The following is a 23,362-nucleotide window of genomic DNA, read 5'->3' as shown; positions in this document are numbered from 1 at the left end:
GTCTCCATGGAGCTGGTGATGCTTTAGTAAAAGAGTTGCACTCTCAACTTACCCACCAGGGCCAAATAGGCAACGCAACTGATTGAAGTGGGCCTAGCATAGGGCAATGGGGAGTGGTGGAGACTGTGGTAAATTGGAGAATCCTGGCCAAGCAAGAGCTATCCGAAAGTCAGACTCAGACCACCAACCACCACTTTCCCACCACAGACCAAAGCTGTGAGTCTAATTTTGTCTCAGACTGCTAAGTAAAGGAGCTATTAGTAAACATTATTCCACTTAATGTAAAAAAAAAAAAAAAAAAAAGACAAAAAACCAGATTCAATAAAATTACTTTGTTTCTACTGGTGCACTTTCTCTTCATGGAAACTGGTACTTCCAGGATGCCCCAGTATAAACACCTGGGTAATGAACATGTCACGTGACCTTACACAGAGTTTAGGCCCTAAAGTCAGCAAACAAGGAGAACACTGGCAGAGTGAAAATTACCGTTGAAAATCTCTTAAGGAGGTTACGAGGCAGGCACTTTATTAGTACTTTTTCAGGAAGTCCACATGCCTGGATGCTAAACGTTGTTGGAAGTCTTTCTGCTGAACAGCAGATGAAAGGGTTGGCTTGTGTTTAGGAGCCAAGTTGTTTGGGAAATCCTAGTGCTGTGCCTTTAAGCACCGGAGTCACTCTCAGCACATTGGAATTGGGGCTGATCGAGTGGGCTTTACATCTTGCATTTCCCACTCGCTCTGAGGGCTGTGTTCCCTGGGGAGAGGGTGAAAGTAAGGGGGGTCTTTCCTTTATGTGTGTACACAGTGCTTCTCTTTCCTTTGCCAAGCTCACTTAGTTGAATTCATATGGGTCACACACATTCAATATGATTTCAGCATTCGGAAGGATACACGTGTACACCTCACATGTGCGCAGAGAAGAAGGAATTGGCAGTCTTGCACTGTATCCATACACTTGTTTCAGGCTTTGACTAGTGGCAAAATACAATCCTAGATTGTAGACAAGAGTTTAAGCTTGTTTCAGTGAAGGCAGGGATCATGCAGGCAGGTTTGATTGCAGGGAAGGTGTTTACAGAGAAATAGGCTCTGGGGTTGGGCTATTCTTTAGGGAAACAATGTATTTGCCTCATAGTTTATGTACAGACCTGATTTTGCATCTTTCCTCTGCCCATTAACAGCTCTGTGACACGAGTACACTATTTCACTTCCCTGGACCTCAGTTACCTTATCTGTAAAACGAGCATAGTGACACCTCACAGTTTGTTAAGAGAACTAGATATGATAATGTACCTACAGCATTTAAACTGTAGCATTTGGCGCATAATAGGTGTTCAATAAAAGCTGGCTCCCAAGGTTCCCCACTAGTCTCTGAAGGCTGTCAGTGGGGCTGCTCGAGTGGTTATGGCAATTGACTGCTCAACTACATACAGAAATTTCTGTCCTCCCCTAGTTCATTGTTTTTTGGATGCAGAATAGGGTAGTAGAATCAGCAATGCACCTTAGAGACCTGGGTTGAAATCCCAGATTGAAATTTTAACTGTTGTGAAACCCTTGGCAAGTTATTTAACTTCTCTATTTCTTCCTACACAATGGGTAGTAGTACCTTGTGAGGGTTGATTGAAATGATGTATGTGAAACACGAGGCGCACCCCAAGTACCCAACAGGTGTTAATTCTCCTCTCGCTCGCCCCACTCCCCTTTTTGTTTCTTTCTGCCACTTGGGTCCATTTTCTTAATTTTCATCGTGAACGTCTCTTCCTTCCTCCCTGTGTATAGAATCTTCAGAAATGTTATTGGAACCAGCCTTTGAGAGGGACCTTAAATCACTTAGTCCAACCACTCATTTCAGAGCTGAACAAGGTGAAGTCCCAAGGTCTGAGTAACTTGATTGAGTCCACAAAGCTAAGGTTGTGGTCGCATTTGACTGAGCTTTTCAGTTTTCCTAACTTTAGATCCAGGTCTAATTTGGTTTATTCATTCATTCATTTTTTTTTCTTTATTTCAAGCATTCATTCAGCTAAGCTTTTTTTGTTTTGTTTTGTTTGAGTCATTTCAGACACTGTTGTAAGCACGGGGATACACTGGTTGAATAAGACAGTGAATGGAGCTTACATCCCAGTGGGCAGGGCATGGCTGCCTCCTAGGACAGGTCAGCATACGCCCCGTTTCCACTCTGCCTACGAGACTGACCTCTCACAGCTAAACCCGAACCTTCTTCCTTGGTATATAGCCTCTGAACGGGGACCAGGGGAGGCAAACTTATGTTGAAGGCAGGTGAATGTGTCATTTAGGAACTGGCCTGTGTTCTCACATTCTTTCATGATGAAAGTAATCAGAATCCACTTTTACTGGCAAAAAATATGACTGATCCTTTGTTCGAAGGTGTTTTCTAATCTTGAAAAGTGCTTTTCCCTTTGGAGTTTGTAGGGTCCCCTGAATGAATAACAAGCTTATCATTAGTGTCAAGGATGCTGCCCATTTTGGAAAGCTTTGCTTCTTGAGGAATAATGAGAAGGTGAGATTAGTTCTTTTCTGAAACCATCTGCAACTGTCTCAAGCATGGCAGCTGATTCCTAAGGACAGGGCCTGGGTAGCAGTAAATACCTGACATCCACCATCTTTGAGCACAGCCTGTTACAGGAGAGTAAAGACAGACTGTGGGAAAGTCCCAAAGGCCCAGGGCAGTCTCAGCCAGTGAGACAAGTGACGCTGGCCTCCTAGCATAGGCCCTCCTCCTCTCCGATCCCGGGCCCTAAATATAGTTTGGTCGTGGACTCCACCACTGTGGATTCGATCCTGCCTCCTTCTGAGTGTGGAAGGGTTCCAGACTATCCCTGTGACACCATCACCTTTTCTTCTTTAACAAGAGCACCTTATGTATCAAGCTTTACTCTTGCAGTTTAATCTCAGCCTGATCAAAGAGATGGCTTATTTTTAGTGGGCTTTTGTGCAGAGATGTGTCGGAAGAGTTTACACACTCCAGGCACCAAAGGGGAAAAATCACCAGTTGAAAGATAACAAGAGGGGGATGCATTTAGGAGAAAACTTTATTTAGTGGGGAGGAGCATGAGTTTTATGAGGTTAAGGGTCGGCTTTCTTTTTTCCCATTGATACCACGCTATCTTTCAGTTCTCTCCATTGCTATTTTGTTTCAAACCAGTGCCTCTGATTTACAGAAAATATGTAGAACTTATTAGATGTGATTGTTTAGTAGGGAGTATTGGGGGGAAATTGGCTCACTCTATGGAGAAAAATAAACCAGATCCCTACCTAACATTATAAAGATAACAGAGGGCTTCCCTGGTGGCGTAGTGGTTGAGAGTCCGTCTGTCGATGCAGGGGACACGAGTTCATGCCCCGGGCCGGGCACATCCCACATGCCGCGGAGCGGCTGGGCCCGTGAGCCATGGCCGCGGAGCCTGCGTGTCTGGAGCCTGTGCTCCGCAACAGGAGAGGCCACAGCAGTGAGAGGCCCGCTTACCGCAAAAAAAAAAAGAGATAACAGAAAAAAGAGTGGGAGAATATTGTGACATGATGTGGAGAAAGATTTCAAACAACTTTCAAAAACGTAAAACAAAAAAAAGGATGAACTTGATTATATCAAAGTTAAGGATTTCACAGCAAACGATACCATGGACGCTTTTAACAGACACACAAAAAACTGGAAAAGACTATTGCAACGTCCAAAATTAACAAGGGTCTGCTGTCGTTCTGGAATATAAAAGGGACTCCCAAAAACAAACAAGAAAGATATAGAATCCCCGTTAGATAAAAGGGCAAGGAATTTGAAAAGTCAGTTTTCAGAAGAGGAGTCCCCAAAGAATGAACAAGTATATGAAGAGATACTTGATGTCATTAATAAATCAAATAACTGTCATGCAGTAACCAGTAATGTATAATTGGCAGGTAAATGTCAGTTAAACAGCAAGTAGGTGCCACTTTACACTTGTTAGACTGGAAAAATTAGAAACCTAGGTGATGCCAGGCATGTGGTGGGGAAGGGGCAGTGGAGATACGATGTGCAGTTGGTGGGGGGCTGCCACTCGGTGCCGTTATTCTGGAGCGCCATCTGGCAATAGCGGTCAGGTTAAATATATTCCCACCCTGTGACCCAGTGACTCTGCTCATGGGTTTACACCCCAAAGAAACTCCTACGGGGCCATAAAGGAATGCCTCTGAGGTGCTTACTGTGGAGGGTGGGGGGTGGAGGCAACCTGGGGAGTGGATAAGTCAGCTCGCAGACATCTTAGAACGTGCAGGACTTAGAAGCAATGGATGAGACGTACACAGGGAACTTGGGAGGATCTTAAAACATGGTATGGAGTGAAAAACCAACAAAGAAACAGATGAAGCCTACAGTATAAACATTTACAGAAGTTAAGAACACTTGCACACAAAACAGTAACACACCTTTTGTAAGACTGCAAATAAAGAGCTTTACATTAAACAAACTAAAATGGTTGGGAGGGGGAACAAGATTGGGGATGAAAGGAAGCAAACAGACATACAAACAAGCAAACCAGCTGAACTTCAGAGGGCATTTTGATATTTACCTAGACCTGCAGAAGAGAGTGACAGATGGGTGAGGAGGGTGAGAGGGACGGATCGCCCACCCACCCAGTTTTAGCTGAAACTGTAGTTGCTAATGTTTCATGAATGATTATGAATAAAAGTCCAACTGGTGACATCATCCAGAACTGCACTAGTCCTCTGATGTTAGCCTCCTGGAAGTGCTGGAGAATGCATGAGGTGGAGGAATCCATGAGTTTGCTTGGCCCATGGGGAGCAGGTATACTGATCCTACCCATTTTAACTATTTTCTACTGAAAAATAAAGTACCAGATTATCCGTCTAGAAGATACGGTTTATTTCTTTGGTCCTAAGTAAGACATATATAAAGGCCAAAGCTGGATCAGGTGTCTATCCATGGTCTAGCAGTTTATTGGCACAAACCCTTGCATAATATTTGGCAAAATCTATTGTCACCCTTTATATAAGCTACATTCTCAGAAAATTATAGTCATGCTAGCAATGGTGTTCAATTAATCTTACTGGTAAGAGCCATCCAAGGAATTCTCTAAGGGTGAAACTCAGGGTTTCCATCCAGTTTTTCGGGATTTGACATATCAGATCCTTTAGCATCGAGGGAGGAATGGTGATTAGTTCATAGCTTGTACACAGAATAAGAATTTCACCAGTTGCTGGGTTCATCTGTTCTCTTTTAGTTCTATTTCTTTCTCTGGATTATCTCTCTTCATTAATCTCCTTGGTGGTTGTCTCATTTACACCTTCCTGTTGGCCTAAGTCAGATTTCCCAATCTGATTATTTTTGGGCTCCACAGTTGTTGTGCCTGTCTGTCCTGTGCATTGCAGGATGTTTAGCAACATCCCTGGCCTCTTTCCACTAGATGCCAGTAACGCTCCCCAGTGTGACAACCCAGAATGTCTCCAGATATTGCCAAATGTTTCCTGGGTACAAAAGTGCCTCAGGTTAATAACCATTAACTAGACAAAGAACTTGGAACACATCAGCATTTCTGTACAAAAGGTATTTTAGAAATGTTCTTATCCTCTTTCAGGAGACAAGATACAGCATTCCTTTTGCTGCTTCTGTTATGTAAATATCTAAAACTAGAAGTTCAGAAAAGATGGTTCCAGGGAACCATCTGGCCAAATCTACTTGTGGTGAAAGGAAGAGTTGGGCCCATTTTCTGAACTAATTCAGAAACAAAACACAAAAACTGACTCTCCACACAGAGTTAACAGGGTACTTAGGGCAAATGTGTTTTTTGTGCCTCTGTTTTCCAGGGTAATTGCTTCCGTTTTCTTTTTGCCACATCTAGGGTTCTCTAAGATTTGCAATGGGAGAACAATTCTGGTATTCTTGAATTGGTTCCTTTGACTCAATAGCCACTACCATAAGTACTGTCTTAAAAATTAGGGTTCACAGAACTAAGAAACACAGAAAGCATGCGAGGGGACTTCCCTGGTGACACAGCGGTTAAGAATCCACCTGCCAATGCAGGGGACATGGGTTTGAACTCTGGTCCGGGAAGATCCCACATGCTGCGGAGCAACTAAGCCCGTGCGCCACAACTACTGAGCCTGTGCTCTAGAGCCTGTGAGCCACAACTACTGAGCCCACGAGCCACAACTACTGAGCCCGCGTGCCACAAATACTGAAACCTGGGCTCCTAGAGCCTGTGCTCCGCAACAAGAGAAGCCACCACATGAGAAGCCCACACACTGCAACGAAGAGTAGCCCCCGCTTGCTGCAACTAGAGAAAGCCCCCGCGCAGCAATGAAGACACAACACAGCCAAAAATAAAGAAATAAATAAATTTATGAAAAAAGGAAAGAAAGCATGTGAAAGGATTGAGGATCTACCTGAGAGTATTCCATAAGACAAAATGAGGAAGATCCTTGCTTATTCCTATTGATTCCACAGCACTTCAGAAAATGACTGATGTTGATCATATAGATGATGATTGTGAAGAGGAAAAGGAATTAGATTCTAAACTGGCTCCTGCTTAGGAATTTTTTACAGTTGTAGTTATTATTCCCCCTTAACTGATACAGGACCAGGTTTAGGGAGATTAGATGCCCTAAGAGGGTCCTCCAACTGCAAACCAGAGGTGCTAAATCCTCTAGAATTATAGTGGAAAGAACAACGGCAATTGATTTTTTTTCTAGTTCCATATTTTGATTGAGGAGATTGATACGTAAAATGGGTAAGGAGCAGAATTTATCACGATGATGATGAGGCCGGCTTTTGTGGGGAGTGAAGGTTTGAGAAAAACACTGGAGAAAAGGAAGATGTGGTAGACATTGGGAAGCATATGAAACAAAACAAAAATAGAAGCCCAAAGAGAAATGGCAAGCTTTCTGAATGAAAGAGCTCAGCAGCCTGGAGAACAGGGGATCCCGATAAGCAAATTGCTCAAGTGGAAAGGGAGAAAAGGATGCCTTTTCTCTGCAGTTCGTGGTGAATCCACGGGGGCATCAATTCCCAGTCGGGCCAGTCACCCACACAGTGCTCCCTGGGGCTCCCCGCCTTTTCACATAAACTCCCTCAGCTCCTCACGCGGCCAGTGAGGTGGGGCAGAGAAGAGCCCATTTCACAGATAAGGATAGGAGAGATAGAGGAGGGGGCCTTGTTCAAGTTCACAAAGCCACTCAGAGGGAAGTCACACACCGGGTTTCTCATCCTCATTCCATCACACCACATGGCTGCCTGGGCTCAGCAGACTTTATGATAAGAAGGTCTTAGAACAATGAATGAGGATTGAATCAATTTCTCTGGAGAAGGAGGAAGCTAGAGGGGAAACACTAAATAAGAGGGGTGTATAGTTAAGTGAGTCTTTTCTTTAAACTAATGGTAAATTATATATTTCTCCATTCTATTGAAAATATGTTTTCCAAAGCTTAGCTGAACTGGGCTGCAATGGATGCCTGGAGCTGTGGAGGCGATGCCCCAAGAAATAGACGGTACCGCTAAAGAGGGAAGAGAGTAACCTTCTTTGTTCTGGAGGGGCAGTCATCCCTAAATTCTTGGATGACAGAGAAGAAGCTCCTGGGCTTTTATCTTTGCTGACCTGGGGATCCTGGCATCAGGGCAGAGTCATCATCTCTGGAGAACAGAGAGAGAATGCAGTAAGTAGGGCTTGGCCTCATTGCACCTCTGGCTTGTGGATTACATTTAATGCAGAGCAGAGATGAGCCTGTTCTTGGAATGGATGAGCCCAAACGACTAAGCCGCTGGACATTGTGACCATTCATCCAGCGGGTGGAAGTTTCCAGAGCTCAGGAGAAGATGGGCTAGGCAGGCAATACAATCAGTCACAGGAGAAGAAATCATTTTGTTTTTGCAACTTCAGTCTGCATTGGGTAAAAACTCATGTAAGAGTGAAGAGAGAATTTCTTCATCTGATCTGGGCAACTGCTGGCTTGAATTTATAGCTGAATTCAACCACCTGGGCTCATTGAATGAGCCATTATTCAGTTTTCAGTGCAAGGAGGAAATAGAGGCCACCTCAAATTTTGATGAAATATTGAGGAAATTAAATAATTCTTTGGACAAAGATGCATAAGGGATGGAGGGAAGCAGAGATAAATGAACTCTCCTGGTCCTCCACAAAATGTATGATTCTATTTGTGTATAATATATCACTTTGGATTTAGGAACACAAATTGATTATATTTCAAAAGCAGCTAAGTAGAAACTTATTTGAATTTGAGCAATAGATAAAGCCAAAGAGAAGAGAATAGAAGATTTAAGTTGAAACATCCAAGAAAATAGCGTTAGGAGGCTGGGAGAAGGTTAGAGTTCCTGCGTTTTAGCAGCGTTGCATTGGGGCCTGATTGCGTAGTCCATATATAATGCTCCAGGAACATGGGTGCCTTTCCCAGGTGCTAACACTATTGACCAACACAGAGAACCGTCAACGTAGAGCATTTCTTCCAACATTATTACCTTCTAGTCCTTTGAGAAAAATTAGTTCAAGAAAATGTCATTGCTGTCATGTAGCTGGGATGGCCCAGTTGGATGCAATGTCTTGTAAAAATGTGCTAATGTTATAGCACATGATAACATTGCATAATGAGAGGAGCTGGGGAAGAAAGGAGAGGGTTCTGCTAACTTTCATCTGTCAGAAAAATGAAGAAGACCATGGCTAGGCTTCAAGTTGGAGCACTGCCCTCCTGTACACATGCATATAAGGTCCAGGTGGACTTAAGCAGGGAGGACCCAGAAAGGCCTCCAAGGCTGGAGAGACTTAGGCCTGGCTCCCGTGGGGCATCCTCCGGAATTCTGGGCAAATTGCTGGTAGATTCAGGGCCCTACAGAGAGCACAGCATTGTTGAAGTGCACTGGACAAGAGTGTGGGCTCTTGAGTCAGATAAACCTGGGCTTGAACCCAAGCCCTGCCACTTCCTAGCTATGTGATTTTAGTCAAATTACTTCTCTAAAGCCTCTGTTTTCTTCATCTTTAAAATGGAGATAGGGACTTCCCCGGTGGTCCAGTGGTTAAGACTCTGCGCTTCCACTGCAGGGGGGTGTGGGTTTGATCCCAGTCGGGGAACTAAGATCCCACCTGCTGCGCGGCCAAAAAGAAAAATAATAATAATAAAGAAAGCATTGGTCTGCTAAGGTATATTATTTGGATAAAAGAATAACAACTAACATTGAGAAATGAAAGACTCTTTTAAAAAATAATAAAGTAAAATAGAGATAATAGTATATCAATTCATAGGGTTCCTGCGAGGATTCGTGGGATTATCTGTTTTTACACGCTACTGTGAACACTCAATAAGTGGTAGCAATTAGGGCTATTTTGTTTTTGAGCTCGTAGTCAAGCTTCATCATATGACAGAAATAGTGAGAGCAGCACTCATTAGCATGGCCGTCCAGTTAAAGTTGGGAGCTGCCAACAAACAGCCACCCAGGAACTCCTTGGAGGAAGTTAGTCAATGTCCCATCCCCATCATACAGTCCTGGACCCCCTTATCCTCCCAGCTCCAATACCCTACTTCATCCCAAACAACCTGGCAGACACAGTAACTGGTCCCATGTCATGACACGATGGGGATTTTTCTTTAAGAGTCTGAGTGAAACAGTTGGAAACCTTGTTATTTGGTTCCATAGCATTTGGTTATGCAGGTCTCATGCCCTCGTGGCTTCTCCGGTGTTCAAGACCTAAGAGTGGAGGCAGAGAGAGACGGCCATGGCTGAGAGGGCATGGGGGACACAACAGGTCCCATGCCCCTTCCCTCGAGGCTGGGAGGAGCCCGGCTGCATTTACTGACACTTTGATCGCTCTGTAGGAGGCTTTGCCAATGCCTCGTGCTTTTAAAACTGTGGCAAGAAGTAAACAACAGAGTTGGCAGGAGAAAATGTTACAGCCTGAAAGGTGGGACGGATGAGAATCACCGGAGAAGGAGCAAGACTAGGGAGATGAGAAGAACAATAGGATGAGGGAATAAAGGGGGAAGAGAGAAAAATGAAGTCCGGGAGGTCGGAGGTCGGAAAGGAAATTGAAGGGAGATGGAGCTTCCTGATGCTGATGAGGCTTAAGAATTAGGAAAGATAAGAGTTATAGAAAGCGGAGTGAGATGGTTAGAAAGCCTCAAACAAGGAGTCAGCATTAGGAAGGGGCTTTTGAGGCATCGTATGATCCATCTGCCTGTCTTTATAACTGAATAAAAGAAGAAAGGGGAAAAAAAAAGGGAAGAGAGAATCCTTTGTTTCTCTATTGGCAAAACTAGGAGATTGGACCATGATCTATAAAGCCCTTTGCAAAGCTAACAATCTATGAATTTATAAGGCATATATATTTATATATTTAAGGTTCCTTATTTGGTTAAGATACCTCACTGTGGTCTGCGTAACTTCCACGAAAGTCACTTTGTAGTGGGTGGCGTGAATGTGTTTGATTTTCTCAGGTCTCAAAAAGTCAGGATCATAATGCCCTTCAAAGTTTTAAGTAGCTTATATGGTATGATCATTTAAAAAAAAAATTGACCAGCCCCCAGGGATGTTCTGGAACTAATACTTGAACTTTTGAGAAAGTAAGAATCTAGGCTAGAGCCACGTCCTAGAACTTTCTGGCCTTCCTTTGGGTGACTCCTCCGTTTGCTCGTGGTTAAACTCTATGATATCCGTTTCCTTGGTGTCCAGGTTTTCCATTAAATACAGCACATCAGGAGAGACTCGAGAACCAGCCACAATGTTGATTCCACCGGTCTCTGAGGATGTTTCTGTGTCAAGTAAAGGAACTGGCTCAGGGCTCACGGGATCCGGACTTAGGCCTGCCAGGGAGGTGCGGCTGGACTCCACCAACCTCGGGAGGCTCCACCTTTCTGGGGACTTGTCACTCTCATGAGGGTCCTCCTCAGAGGCAAACTGGAGGAGGTTTCTCTCAGCTTTGGCTGGAACAGTCTGGGAACTGGGGTCCCTAGAAGGTGCCCCTTTCTCTGAGGGGAGCAGGACTGACCCCACAGGGTCCTCCTGCTGCCCAGTCCTGCTCGGCTGAACCCCAGTGAAGTCAGAGCTCTGGATAGAGGCCGTGGAGTCGTGGTGGTCGTCCTCTGCCCTGGACACTGCCGCTTCGGCTGCTGTGACCAGTACCTCAGGGACCCGCGGCGTTTTGGTGGGGTAGCCCCTCACACTGGACGGTGGAGTCAGGCTGGCCTGTCGGAGGGTGGGCAGCTCTCCCAGGCTGGCGTGCAGCTTGGGGCTCCCCTCTGGGGTGCAGGGGTGCTTCCAGGTGGCTGAGGCATGGTGGGGACTTCTCGAGGGCACGTGCAGCAGGTCCCTGGCTGGGCTGAGGTCGCCCGGGGGTAAGAACGTGGAGCTGTCGCTGGCCTGTCTCCTGTAGTTTCTCCTCCTGGGGCTGGAGGCGCGTTCGTGGGTGCTCAGGAACCTCTTGACTCTTCCAATCATGGAGCGGCGATGGCCATGCTTCTCGTAATCCCACAGCCAGTCCTCGCCAGGCAGGTCGGACCCCGACAGCCTGAAACACACAAGGACAAAATGCAGGCAGAGGAGCTTCAGGGGCCTAACTTTGTGTTGGGGCCAGAGGCTCAAAGGTAAGGACTGAGTTCGGTATTTTCACATTACAGATTTTGAAAGGGAGGAGGGAGGGGGACTTTAACTGGAGATAATCTAGCAGAGGTTCTCAAACTTTTGGGTCACTGGACCCTTTTAAACTTCTAAAAAATTACTGAGTACCCTGGCGAGATTTGTTTATGTGGTTATAGCTATTGCTATTTACTGTGTGAGAAATGATGACAGAGGAATATGAAAAAGCACAAGAATGTGCAAGCACTCATTCCATTAACTAAGTGATGACATCACTACATAGCCTCTGGAAAATTCTACCGTACCCTCACGAAAGGACAAGAGTGAAAAAGGCAGATAAGTTTCATGTTATTATGAAAATAGTTTTGACCTGAAGGACTTGGGTCTTGGGGTCTTGGTTCTTGGGGATTTCCAGAGGTCCCCAGCCCATATTTTGAGAATCACTGATCTAGAGACTTAGACGTTAAAAAAAAAAAAAAGATATAGTATGTGTTCTTTCTCCCTTGTTACAGGTGAACTAAAGTCATGTTTTCCCAGGACCCATATAACCCCCCAAAACAATGGATCACAGCTAAATTCAAGACAGTCCAAACAACAGCTAACATTTACCGACTATGCACCTTCCATGTATTAATTCATTCAATTATCACAGTAATCGTGTATGTTAGTATCATTATTATTCACATTCTGCAGGTGAGGAAACTGAGGCCCTGAGAGATTCATTAAGGCCATATAGCTAGTGAGGGCTAAACCCAGAAGTCTGATTCCAGAGCCTTTGTTCTTAATCTCTTCTATATAAAGTCTGCTACGTAGGTGTCAAGAGATGAGGTAGAGCCCGGGGGCAAAATAATGTGTAAAATACAGTCCTTGCCCAGAGGTCATTTGCTGACATTCCTGGTCCATGCTTTGCACTTCTGTACTTGTGGGAAAGAGTACATCCATGAAGGTGATGTGGACTCGCAATGCACTTGGGCTCCGCTGGTGATTAAGTCTGATGGATTTGTTATTGCTAAGAATATCCTGCTGAATTTTTAACATTTCAGACATAAAACAAATAATCCTCCCTTTTTTTTTTTTTTTTTTGCGGTACGCGGGCCTCTCACTGCTGTGGCTTCTCCCGTTGCGGAGCACAAGCTCTGGACGCACAGGCTCAGCGGCCATGGCTCACGGGCCCAGCCGCTCCGCGGCATGTGGGATCCTCCTGGACCGGGGCACGAACCCGTGTCCCCCACATCAGCAGGCAGACTCTCAACCACTGCGCCACCAGGGAAGCCCCAATCCTCCCATTTTTAATCTTCTCATTCAAGGCTGAGATAAAAGGATAACTGAGAAAACAGTAAGGGATGTTGGTTAGTAAGGCAGGCTCCTGCCTCAGATTCTGTGGTTATTTGTCTCACATCTCTGTGGATATACAGTCTTAACGAAGTTCCAAGAGAAAATGCTTAAAGCCCTGCCCGTGATCAGGCCAGCCTAGTCCAGTGTTCGCACTGACATCCATGGTGACAAGATGCTTTAACCAGGTGCATTTTATGGGACATAAAGGGAAAACTTGGAACAGCGTAATATTGGTGTAACCTGAAAGGGCAAAGTGAGCAGCCAAAGAAAACGTTGTTCCTCCATGTGTATGAATAAAAGATGGATGATTGAGATGATTAACTGGCTAAATGTCCCGGGATAGCATTCGGTTACAACCTTGTGCTGTTATTCTAAAGCCTCGGCAGTGCCCTTGGCTACCAGATAGCCTTCTGGCCCACCTTCCACTGTTCACGGCTCGGATTCTGTTACATTGACTTGAGAAACGCAGACTCATGCTTCAGCAGCCTTGGTGACGCTGCTTGTTGCATTTCATTAGGTCAGATCTCCAGTCACACTTCAGGAACCCATTTCGTTACGGAGGACACCAGAGCAGTTGGTCACTAAGATTGCTGTGCCGGATGTGCTCTGGGAATCCGAGGTGGAGCTGGCAGTGTCTCTTTATAGGACAGGCCTCTGTCCTCCATTTGGGATCTTCACTTTTTATTTGGGATTTGCCTTCCTTAATTACTCTTTAAGCCACACAACCTTGTAAGAATGACAAAATCTTCTAGGAAAAAAATGTTTGTATTACGGTTACTTCAAAACTTCGTGAACCCTAAGGAAAAAACTTTCTAACTATGCACTGATGTAGTGGATATGTACACTCAACTGAGGCAAAGGATTAAGGCCTTGGGTCACACACTGGAGAAAAACAAACCAGTTGCAGAGAGCAAACAGGCCAGTGCTCTTGCTGATGTTCTACTGATTCACCCACCGATGTCGGGCAGGACTGCCCATGAGGTCCTATTGCACCTTCCTGCTTCTGAGACTGTGGTGTGGACGCGTGAGATTTATCCACATAGCCAGCTAAATGCATTGAGCATCTGCCATGAACACATTTGTTGCATTAAGTTCTGTATAACATAGTTTAGAAGGAGGAAGAAGGCATGTATATAAATAGCTAAATTGGGGGCAAAGTAAGTTGTTGAGCTGGTCTTTGACACTGCAAAGGAAACAGATAAGCAGAGAAGGGACAGAATATTGCAGGTGGAAGAAGTGACTTGAGAAAATTAGACAGCAGGGAACTTCAGGTGTTTGTGAGGAATGGGAAATACTTGGATTAGTGTACAGAATAGTGTCAGGCATAAAACTGGTAGCCTTGGACTGCGTCATGAAGAGTCTTATATACCAGGTAGAGGGATTAGGGCTTTCCCCCAGAGGCAGTGGGCAGCTGTGGGTTGTCTTTGCGAGTGGAGGGCATAACTAGAATTGTGTCATTTGGTAGTCGTGTCCAAGTGGGAAAAGCTACATGGAAAGCAACACTGTTGAATGTTCTCATCCAGAAATGCTTTGGATAAGAAACATGACTTGGGAACTTTCTTTCTTTCTTTTTTTTTAATAAATAAATAAATAAATTTATTTATTTAAAAAAAAACAAGAAAACTGGGAAAGGCAAAGGAGAGAATTAAGAGACAAGAGACAGGTCTTGGCAGGGTGAACATTTTTAAAGGGTTATTAAGAAATAAGGCAAATAAAATGAATATTGATAGGAATGAAGCAAAGAGGAAAATGAGAGGAGAGAAGGACTTCCCTGGCGGTCCAGTGGCCAAGACTCCGCTGTTCCACTGCAGGGGGCATGGGCTCAATCCTTGGTCGGGATCCCGCATCCCACATCCCACATGACGTGTGGCACGGCAAAAAAACAAAACAAAACAAAAATCAGGGGGCTAGCAACCTGGGAGAAGGCGAACGTGAGTCCCAGAACCAGCTCTGGAGATTCTGCTTGGCCATGAAAGTTTTTAAAGGGGAAAAAGGGGAGGTAATCTCAATGACTTGGGAACTTTCCACACCATTAGTCAGAAAGACCCATTAGTGGGTCTTTGGAATAACACTTGATGGTCTGTGATCTGGGGGGGCAGTTTTCTGAATCTCATGCTGGAGTGATGAAGGAAGTCCTCCAGCTCTTCACGCTATCAAAGTGCAGAAGTGAAACTCCCCAGCGTGACAGATCTAATGACCTTTCTTCCAAATGTTTCTGTGATGGAGGTTTCATTGCCAACACACAAGACCCATCTCCTTTCTCTGGTTCCCAATATGACAGCAGAAACTGAGGTTTGAGGACAAAATGGTTTAAGGCTGAAAACATGCAGAATAGAATACATTAAAGATTATTTTTTTCCCAGTTGAAAGGATGTACCTTTTAGGTCCTTTGAGACTTTCTGCTCCTCCTTATTTGATTTCTATTTTATTTTATTATATTTTAAAGGGAACTTTATTATTTTTATTTATTTATTTTTGGCTGCGTTGGGTCTTCATTGCTGCACATGGGCTTCTCTAGTTGCAGCAAGCAGGGGCCACTCTTGGTTGTGGTGCGCGGGCTTCTCATTGCAGTGGCTTCTCTTGTTGCGGAGCACGGGCTCTAGGCGCGCGGGCTTTAGTAGTTGTGGCACGAGGGCTCAGTAGTTGTGCACGGGCTTAGTTGCTCTGTGGCATGTGGGATCTTCCCGGGCCAGGGATTGAACCCGTGTCCTCTGCATTGGCAGGTGGGTTCTTAACCACTGTGCCACCAGGGAGGCCCCTTATTTGATTTTTAAAGACCTTTAGTATAGGATTAGTACAATCCTGAGGTCCAAATATAACACCACTTAAAATGCCCCAAAACAATTATAGCAGAAACATTGTATGATAGAATGTAAGCACCCTCATTATATTGCTATATTTTAGAGAAGATCAGCTGAAAAACCTAGGTCTGATGTTCTGGAATTCACTCAGACTGAGATAGGCAGGTAATTAGAGACCGGAGGATGTGCATGGAAAGTGCCATGCAGCCATTAGTGTCCAGCAGGTGGAATTTGAGAATTGCCTCTGTGGTGAGGAGAATGATTTATTTCGGGGGCTTGCAGAGCCAGGTTTACTGTTGCCTAGGCTGACCCCAGCTGTATGACCTTCGGAGAGTCACTTAACCTCCCTGTGGCTTAGCATCATACTTGAGTACAACAATACTTACTTTACCTGCTTTGCAAGGGTGTTTGGAAGTTCAAAAGGAATAATATACATGGAAACGCTTTGAAAAGTAGACGATATAAAAAGGACTCTGTCAATGACTGGCACACTTTCAGAGATGGTTTCCAAATCATCATCGACTACGCACGGTTAGAGGAAATAATAGTGTCTGTCCAAAAGTCACTCCCTTTTCTCCTTCAAGCGTGTCCTTTAAAAATGCTGCTACACCTCGAAGCTGCCACCTAACAATTAACATGTTGGAAGGGATGACTCCAACAGTTGTTTATTGATGAGACTAGGGTACTGAGTAGGTGGAGGGGAAATATAGGATGGGAGGAAGCTGGGTTTTTTGAGAGAAAGAAGATAAGACCAGTCAGGTGGTGGCACAATATACATCATCAATGCAGAAAAAGTGAGAATGAGAAAGGTTGTGGCACGAATTGGGCTATTTGTGAAAGGGAGGAGAAGTGTACGTGGCGGGAGAGAGAATAGATCACGTTAAGCTCGGCGGGCTAGTTGGTTCTAGTTGAGTCTGGAAGGAGGCAGAGCATGCATTATTTCTACAGGTCAAATCGATGTCAGGATTGGGATGTGTTCTGATTTCAATCTCAAGTGTTAAAAAAAGACCCCCAATTTTCAAGATGCCTATTGAGCACCTACAAACCGTCAGCCCCTCAGTCTCCCTTGCCAATGACTAATGTCTGAGGGCTCCAGCAGCTGTGATTTAATTAAGCCCTCTTGAAAAGATGCTTGGATGCTCAGGGGTGCAGAAGAATACTTGTCACCTCCTGTTACCATAACAAAGAGGCAGGACACAGGACTGTGGAAGATGGCTGTAATGTATTTTTTTCAAAGCAAGCTTTTTGCAAAGGAAACCCCTTCTCATTAGTGTGATCAAGTAACTATAGAGTTACTTTGAAGATCAAGTAACTTCAAAGACTGAAGAATAAAACTAGATGATCCTTGTCTTTCCTTCTCTGTGGCCACTTTTAAAGTGGAATTTTGACAATTTAAATTCCAATGATAGGTCATTTTAACAGAACTGAAATGAGAAATTTAGGAAAATGATACTTAATACGATGAATTCTACTTCTCACATCAGATTTATTGTTTTCAAATTGTTTGTGTACTCAAAGTCAGGCGGCTGCCTTGGAGGAAGCCAGTAATTGCCAGAAAATCCGTCGGGGCAGAGGCACACGTGCAGGAGCCTTTATTCATGGACAAAGCAAAATGTACTCTTCAAACCCATTAGAGGCACACACTGTAATTTTTAACCTTCTGCACTACAGAATCACCGTCAAAGCTGTAGCCAGGGATTTATAAAATGAGTAAATTACCCTCATGCTAAGCTGGGAGGGGCGGGCTGAGTGTTGTGAGAAAACTCCAGTGGACAGAACGTTGTATCCACCCAGCAACACTCCCCGCCGAGCCCCTTCCCCCAGCGCCCTGCCCCACCGGCTAGGAAAGAGTTTCAAGCTGTGGAGCATCAGTGGAGGTTGTTGAGGCCAGAGAGCTGGACACCACCTACCCGCTGCCTCTCTGTTGCCTTTCTGATAGTTTGGACCAAGGATTATGGCAAATCTGGTTAAAGAACAAGCATATCTAGCCTCACATTACCATTAGTCTCACCTGGCCTCCATTGGCTGTCACAAAAAGAAATTGTGGCCCAAAGTTAAAGTCCCCACCTTTCCGTACTCTTGTATCCTATGAGAGTTTTGTTAGAAAAGTAAAGTAAGCCATCTATACCTCTCATACCACTTAGAAGGTGAAAACTAAGCACCAGTGGTGACCCCATGCCGGTAAATGAAAGAATCCCTGAGCAAGTTCTAAAATTATGAACTTAATGCACATTCATCTCCTTGGGAGTTTCCATCTCTCCTTTCCCTTCTGGTACATTAAGTGAAAATCAATGTTCCAAGAATACGTTTTTGTAGAAGTTAGTGATTCAGAATTTGAGATATTTTTGGCTGTTTATGGCACAAGCATGCAATAGTGTGTGTGTGTGTGTGTGTGTGTGTTTGTGTGTGTGTGTATATATAATCAGACTATGTTTTTTCTTGTAAAGTTAAAATATTTGAATATAGTTGGCTAAGAAGGGATTACTGAATAAAACATCCATCTAGAAATATATTTAACCACACTTTAATAAATTCTTTGCTTGCTTGAAAATGTATTTTGATATATTTGAAGTATTATATCACTAAGAATACTTCTGACTGTACTGTAAACTCCTAAATGCTTTGTGCACATTAAATACATGTACGTTTCACTGCAAAAAAAGTACTGTACTATTTCTACATATTCTTAGGACCGTGGGAATGAAGATAGATACGTAAAAGTCATTATTTCTGGGTATGTGGTTGTAGTTTCACAGAACCAAATAAATCTTAACTTCCTCAACCCCTAACCAGGAGGAACTCTTACAAAAATTTGAATATTACTCCTCTTTGTTAAGTGGATCCTTAATTCACATACCCATTCCTTAAGATCACTACCAACGTGAGGAAATTTTGACATATTTGAACCATGGCAGAAAGGCCAATAATACAACAGTGTTTTAGGAACTGGACTGCAGTCAGCAGTTTAGGTTGCCAGGCTGAGAGCCTGCCTTTAGATTAGCAGGGCAGAGTGAGCACAGTCCCACGAAGACAGCCCTCACGACACACTCAAGTGATCTATTTCATAAGCAGCTGCAGACTCTCTCCTCCAGAATTTCGAATCCTTTAGCTGTTATGGATGGATATTTCGTTAGGGTTTTTCCTATGCCTTTAAGGAATTATTGCTGTTTGGATTTCCAAGACAGGATTTAAAGGGAGTTATGAGACTTCAGGTCTTTAATTTCCATGTGTTCCATTCCTCAGAGCCTTAAAAATCTGTGCTAATGGATAATTCCAAGTATTTAAAAAATAATAAGAATTTTGGAGAGAACTCATGATATTATAATGTGAAGACAAGCATTCTACCTCAAGCTAGCTGTGGTAGGCTGGGCTGGGACCTCATTTAAAAAAAAATTTATTTTCAGCAATGTTGGCTTGCATTTGAGCATTCTGGGTTTGTTTTGGTTAAGTGAGGTTTATCAAGCATAAGTGTCCACCGTTTCCCAAAGAAGACCTTTTTCATTTTAGGGCTTGTGCATGTTTTCCTGATAGGCAACTTCTGGACAACTCTTCTTCTGGCTGCTTATGAGTGTTTTCTTAATCTTGGTTACTAGTGTCTCCATGGTTAAACTAATGAAAAGATTCCTTAATTAAAATAGCAGATCAGAAAGCATTCTATATTATGACAAAGAACAAACTAAAGAGCTTCAACTGAAATTATCTCAGGTGTGGTAATGGGAACAGAGTTCAAATAGGAAAGATTCTTTTTCATTGTTCAGTTAATTCATAGGATGGTTTATTAAATGGAGATTAGTAGTTTATTACAATAATTAACATGGTTTATTAAATGCTTAAGACGAGTATATCTATGAAAGCATTTCTATTCTGGGTGCTCAGTTCAGATTTTCAACTGGCCTTTTTTCATTCAAAGTGGTCATTCTGAAGCTGATTTTGTCTAATTGAGTGCTTTTTATTTATTTATTTTGGCCACACCATGTGGCACGTGGGATCTTAGTTCCCCCATCAGGGATTGAACCCATGCCAGCTGAAGTGGAAGGACGAAGTCCCAACCACTGGACCGCCAGGGAATTCCCTGAAGTTGATTTTTAACATGCCACATACAAAGATTGGGAGATGGAACTTCAGCATTGGTTTGGTGTTAGAAATGATAAAATGCTGTTTTAAAACAGAAGCTTTTGGTCTTAGATTCAACAGAGAAAGATGGGCTTTGTTAGTTATAACTTCCTTCGGATTAAGACATGATGATGCTTGGGTGTGGTGAGAACATTGGTTCCTGCTTCACTAGCTGAACAGGCACCATCTCCCCATCGCCCTTTACAACATCCATCTTCAGCTCCCTCCCTCCAGCTCAGGCTCTGAGGCCTCCTCTCTCCCTGCCACCCCCGCCCCATGTCTTCTTTAGGCCCTTCTCTGTCAATTCCTCTGGCTCCTGTGTCTTCCCTCTCCTCCAGGAAGCTCCTTTCACTCTGCCTGTCCTTTTTTGTTCCTTTCTCAGAGCAACAAGAGTTATCAATTTATTTCTTTATTACATCTTGCTTCATCTTATAAAGGATTTGAGGTAGCTTATACAAATAAACACAATGCAATAATATATAAAATTAGGCTAAGATGATAGAGCTAGAATAAGGAACACTAACAAGATGAGACCAAAAGAAACATGCCAAAAAATCTCACAGACTGACTAAAGGTGGTCTACAACTTGGGTTTTCAGCTTTCAGCAGCCAAAATGAAAAGACCCTCCTCAATTATAAAATTCACAGTCTGTAAGAGAAATAGTGTAAGAGTTACCCAGAAGAGGCAAAACTTTCTTTTTTCCCACAGATGTCTGAGATAAATTTTCCCCCGTAGGACCTCTGATAAAAGGGATGCTAAGTCATACAGTGGACAGAACTACAGTAAATACCACAGGGAGTCTTAATGGGTCTGTCCAGACAAGACCGGGCCATAACGGTAAAGTGAAATTCAGTAGAGATGGTTAAAGTAATTCCAAGGATTGGTGGTAGGGTGGGGAGGGCAGGTTCCTCTTTCCCTCTAAACATGCTTAAGGTGTTCCCATCCTAAAATGTTATAAAACAAATAAAAAATATGACATTACCCTCGACTATGTCTCATTGGATACTGTCTGGTCTATCTCTTCCCCCCAGTCCAGACTTCTCAAAAAAATAGTACATGGATAGTTAATGAGTTAAGGAATTATTGTGACTTTTTGGTCTTTTTTTTTTTTTTTAGGCATGAAAATGGTATTGTGCTTATATTCGCTTCACAATGGTTCAGTGGTGGGTACTGTAAAGGTGGGTGGGAAGATGGGTGACACCAGGTTGGCCATGACTTGATAGTTGAAAGTGGGTGATGGCTACGTGAGGTTCATTATAGTTTGTCCTCTACTTCTGTATATGTTTGAATTTTTCCATTATAAAATTATTTTGAAAACAGTTTTCGTTGGCAATCTTGATCTCCTTGCCTCCCAATTTAGCTTCTGCTCAGCACTCTCACTTAAATCTCCAATGACCTTAAAATGCAAACTCCTATGGTGTTTTACAGACTTTATGTTGAAACTTCCACCCTCGGTCTCTATGACAGGGCATTCTCTGGGTTATTCTCCTGCACCTGTAGTGATCATTCCTGCTCTCTCTCAAGGACTCCTTTTCCTCTGACCACCCTTTAAGTGACAGTGTTCTACCCTTTGTATTTTGTCCTACTCACTTGACACAGTTCCTGGGTGCTCCCACCCACTCTTTTTTTTGCGGTACGCGGGCCTCTCACTGTCGTGGCCTCTCCCGTTGCGGAGCACAGGCTCCAGACGCGCAGGCTCAGCGGCCATGGCTCACGGGCCCAGCCGCTCCGCGGCATGTGGGATCCTCCCGGACCGGGGCACGAACCCATGTCCCCTGCATCGGCAGGCGGACTCTCAACCACTGCGCCACCAGGGAAGCCCGCACCCACTCTTTAGGTTGTAACACACCCATGTACTGATAGCAGTCAAATGCATCCCCCTGCCTAGACTTTGTCTCTGTGCACCCTGCCCGCTGGCCACCTCCATGTGAATTGCCCACAGATGGCTCAAAGGCAACCCACGCAAAAGGAAGCTCATCATCTTTCCCTTTCAGCAGCCCCTCCTTGCTACTCCCTATCATCCTTGGTTCATTACCAACCACCCCGTCATACTTCACTCCTTCTCCTTTCTCGAATCTGTCCCTTCTGCCATCTCCACTGTCCGCATCCCTGGAAGCGCCACCCTAGTCTGGCCCTTATCCTCTCCCGTCTAAACTATACTAAGGGCCTGCTCACTGGCTCTCTGGCTCTGGTCTTATCCCCAGGCATCCATCTTTTAGCCAGCTGCTAGGACAACCTGCCTAAAACACAAATGTGACCATGTCATTTAATAGCTTTGGAAAAAGGCTGAAACTCTTTACTCAGGCTGTAAAGTCCCCCATAATCCCCCCTTACCTCCCCCTCCAGATTCATTTCTTGGCTTTTCTGCTTGCATATCAAATTGTTACTCTAATAGAAGCACAGAGTAGAAAGACAGTTGCCAGGGGCTAGGAGGTTGGGGGAAATAGGGAGAAAATAGGTAAAAAGGTACAAACTTTCAGCTATAAGATGAATAGGGTTTGAGAAACTAATTAAAACATGGTGATTGTAGTTGATAACACTATTGCATAATTGGAATTTGCTAAAAGAGAACTTAAATGTTCTCACCAAAAAAAAAAAAAAGATAAATATGTAAGGTGATGGATGTGTTAATTAACTAGATGGGGGAATCCTTTCACAATGTATACATATATCAAATCACCACAATGTGTACTTTAATTATCTTATAATTTTATATGTCAACTATACCTCAAAAAAGCTGAAAATTTTAAAAATTGTCACTTTGAATACACTATCATTCCTTTCTGTCTTTGCTCATATGGCCTGGAATGTACCTTCTGCTGAATCCCCTCACTCTTGTGTGCTAGCTCTAAATTCATTCTTTTTTTTTGCGGTACGCGGGCCTCTCACTGCTGTGGCCTCTCCCGTCGCGGAGCACAGGCTCCGGACGCGCAGGCTCAGCGGCCATGGCTCACCGGCCCAGCTGCTCCGCGGCATGTGGGATCCTCCCGGACCGGGGCACGAACCCCTGTCCCCTGCATCGGCAGGCGGACTCTCAACCACTGCGCCACCAGGGAAGCCCCTAAATTCATTCTTAAAGATGCACATTAGACTCCCCAACTCTAAGGGCCTTCTTTGATTCACCAGACCCTGTGAAGTGTACCTTCACTGTGTTCCCATAAGACTCTCAGCGTTTCTCTATTGCTGCATTTACCACATTGTATTGTGACTTGTCTCCTCATTATGTCTGTGAGCTTAAAAGGCGTGTTTTTTTGTTTGTTTGTTTTTGCCTGTCTGTAGCATCTGGCATAGAACCTACCATATACTAGGCCCTAAAAGAAAATATTGCCTGAATAAATGAATGAGTACGTTCCACATGTGAAGATACAAGGAAAAACGTGATAATTTAAATTTGCACTTGAGATAAAAATGAGAGGGGGGAATTACTTTATTTCAGTAATGTATATTTGGTAAATGTATAGAAAATAGGGCAATATTTTGGCCATGTTCCTGAATATAGAGAACAAAAGAATTGTCTCCAAGGAATTCCCTTTTTA

General features: G+C 43.9%; 2 protein-coding genes across 2 annotated transcripts in view; one reads left to right on the top strand and one right to left on the bottom strand.

The window, feature by feature from the left end:
• The window catches only part of RAB3IP (RAB3A interacting protein), a 168,079-nt gene that overhangs the window by 16,769 nt on the left and 127,948 nt on the right, over positions 1-23,362 (top strand). The gene's annotated exons all lie outside the window — the stretch shown is intronic.
• Positions 10,327-23,362, bottom strand: part of BEST3 (bestrophin 3) — a 40,364-nt gene continuing 27,328 nt past the window's right edge. The window contains exon 9 of the mRNA XM_033866329.1: positions 10,327-11,509. Coding sequence (XP_033722220.1) covers positions 10,579-11,509 — 931 coding nt within the window. The 3' untranslated portion in view covers positions 10,327-10,578. The remainder of the gene's footprint in view (positions 11,510-23,362) is intronic.

Source organism: Tursiops truncatus, chromosome 11 (genome assembly GCF_011762595.2).
Source record: "Tursiops truncatus isolate mTurTru1 chromosome 11, mTurTru1.mat.Y, whole genome shotgun sequence".
In the NCBI taxonomy this organism is placed as follows: domain Eukaryota; kingdom Metazoa; phylum Chordata; class Mammalia; order Artiodactyla; family Delphinidae; genus Tursiops; species Tursiops truncatus.
This window is presented reverse-complemented; position numbering and strand designations above follow the sequence as displayed.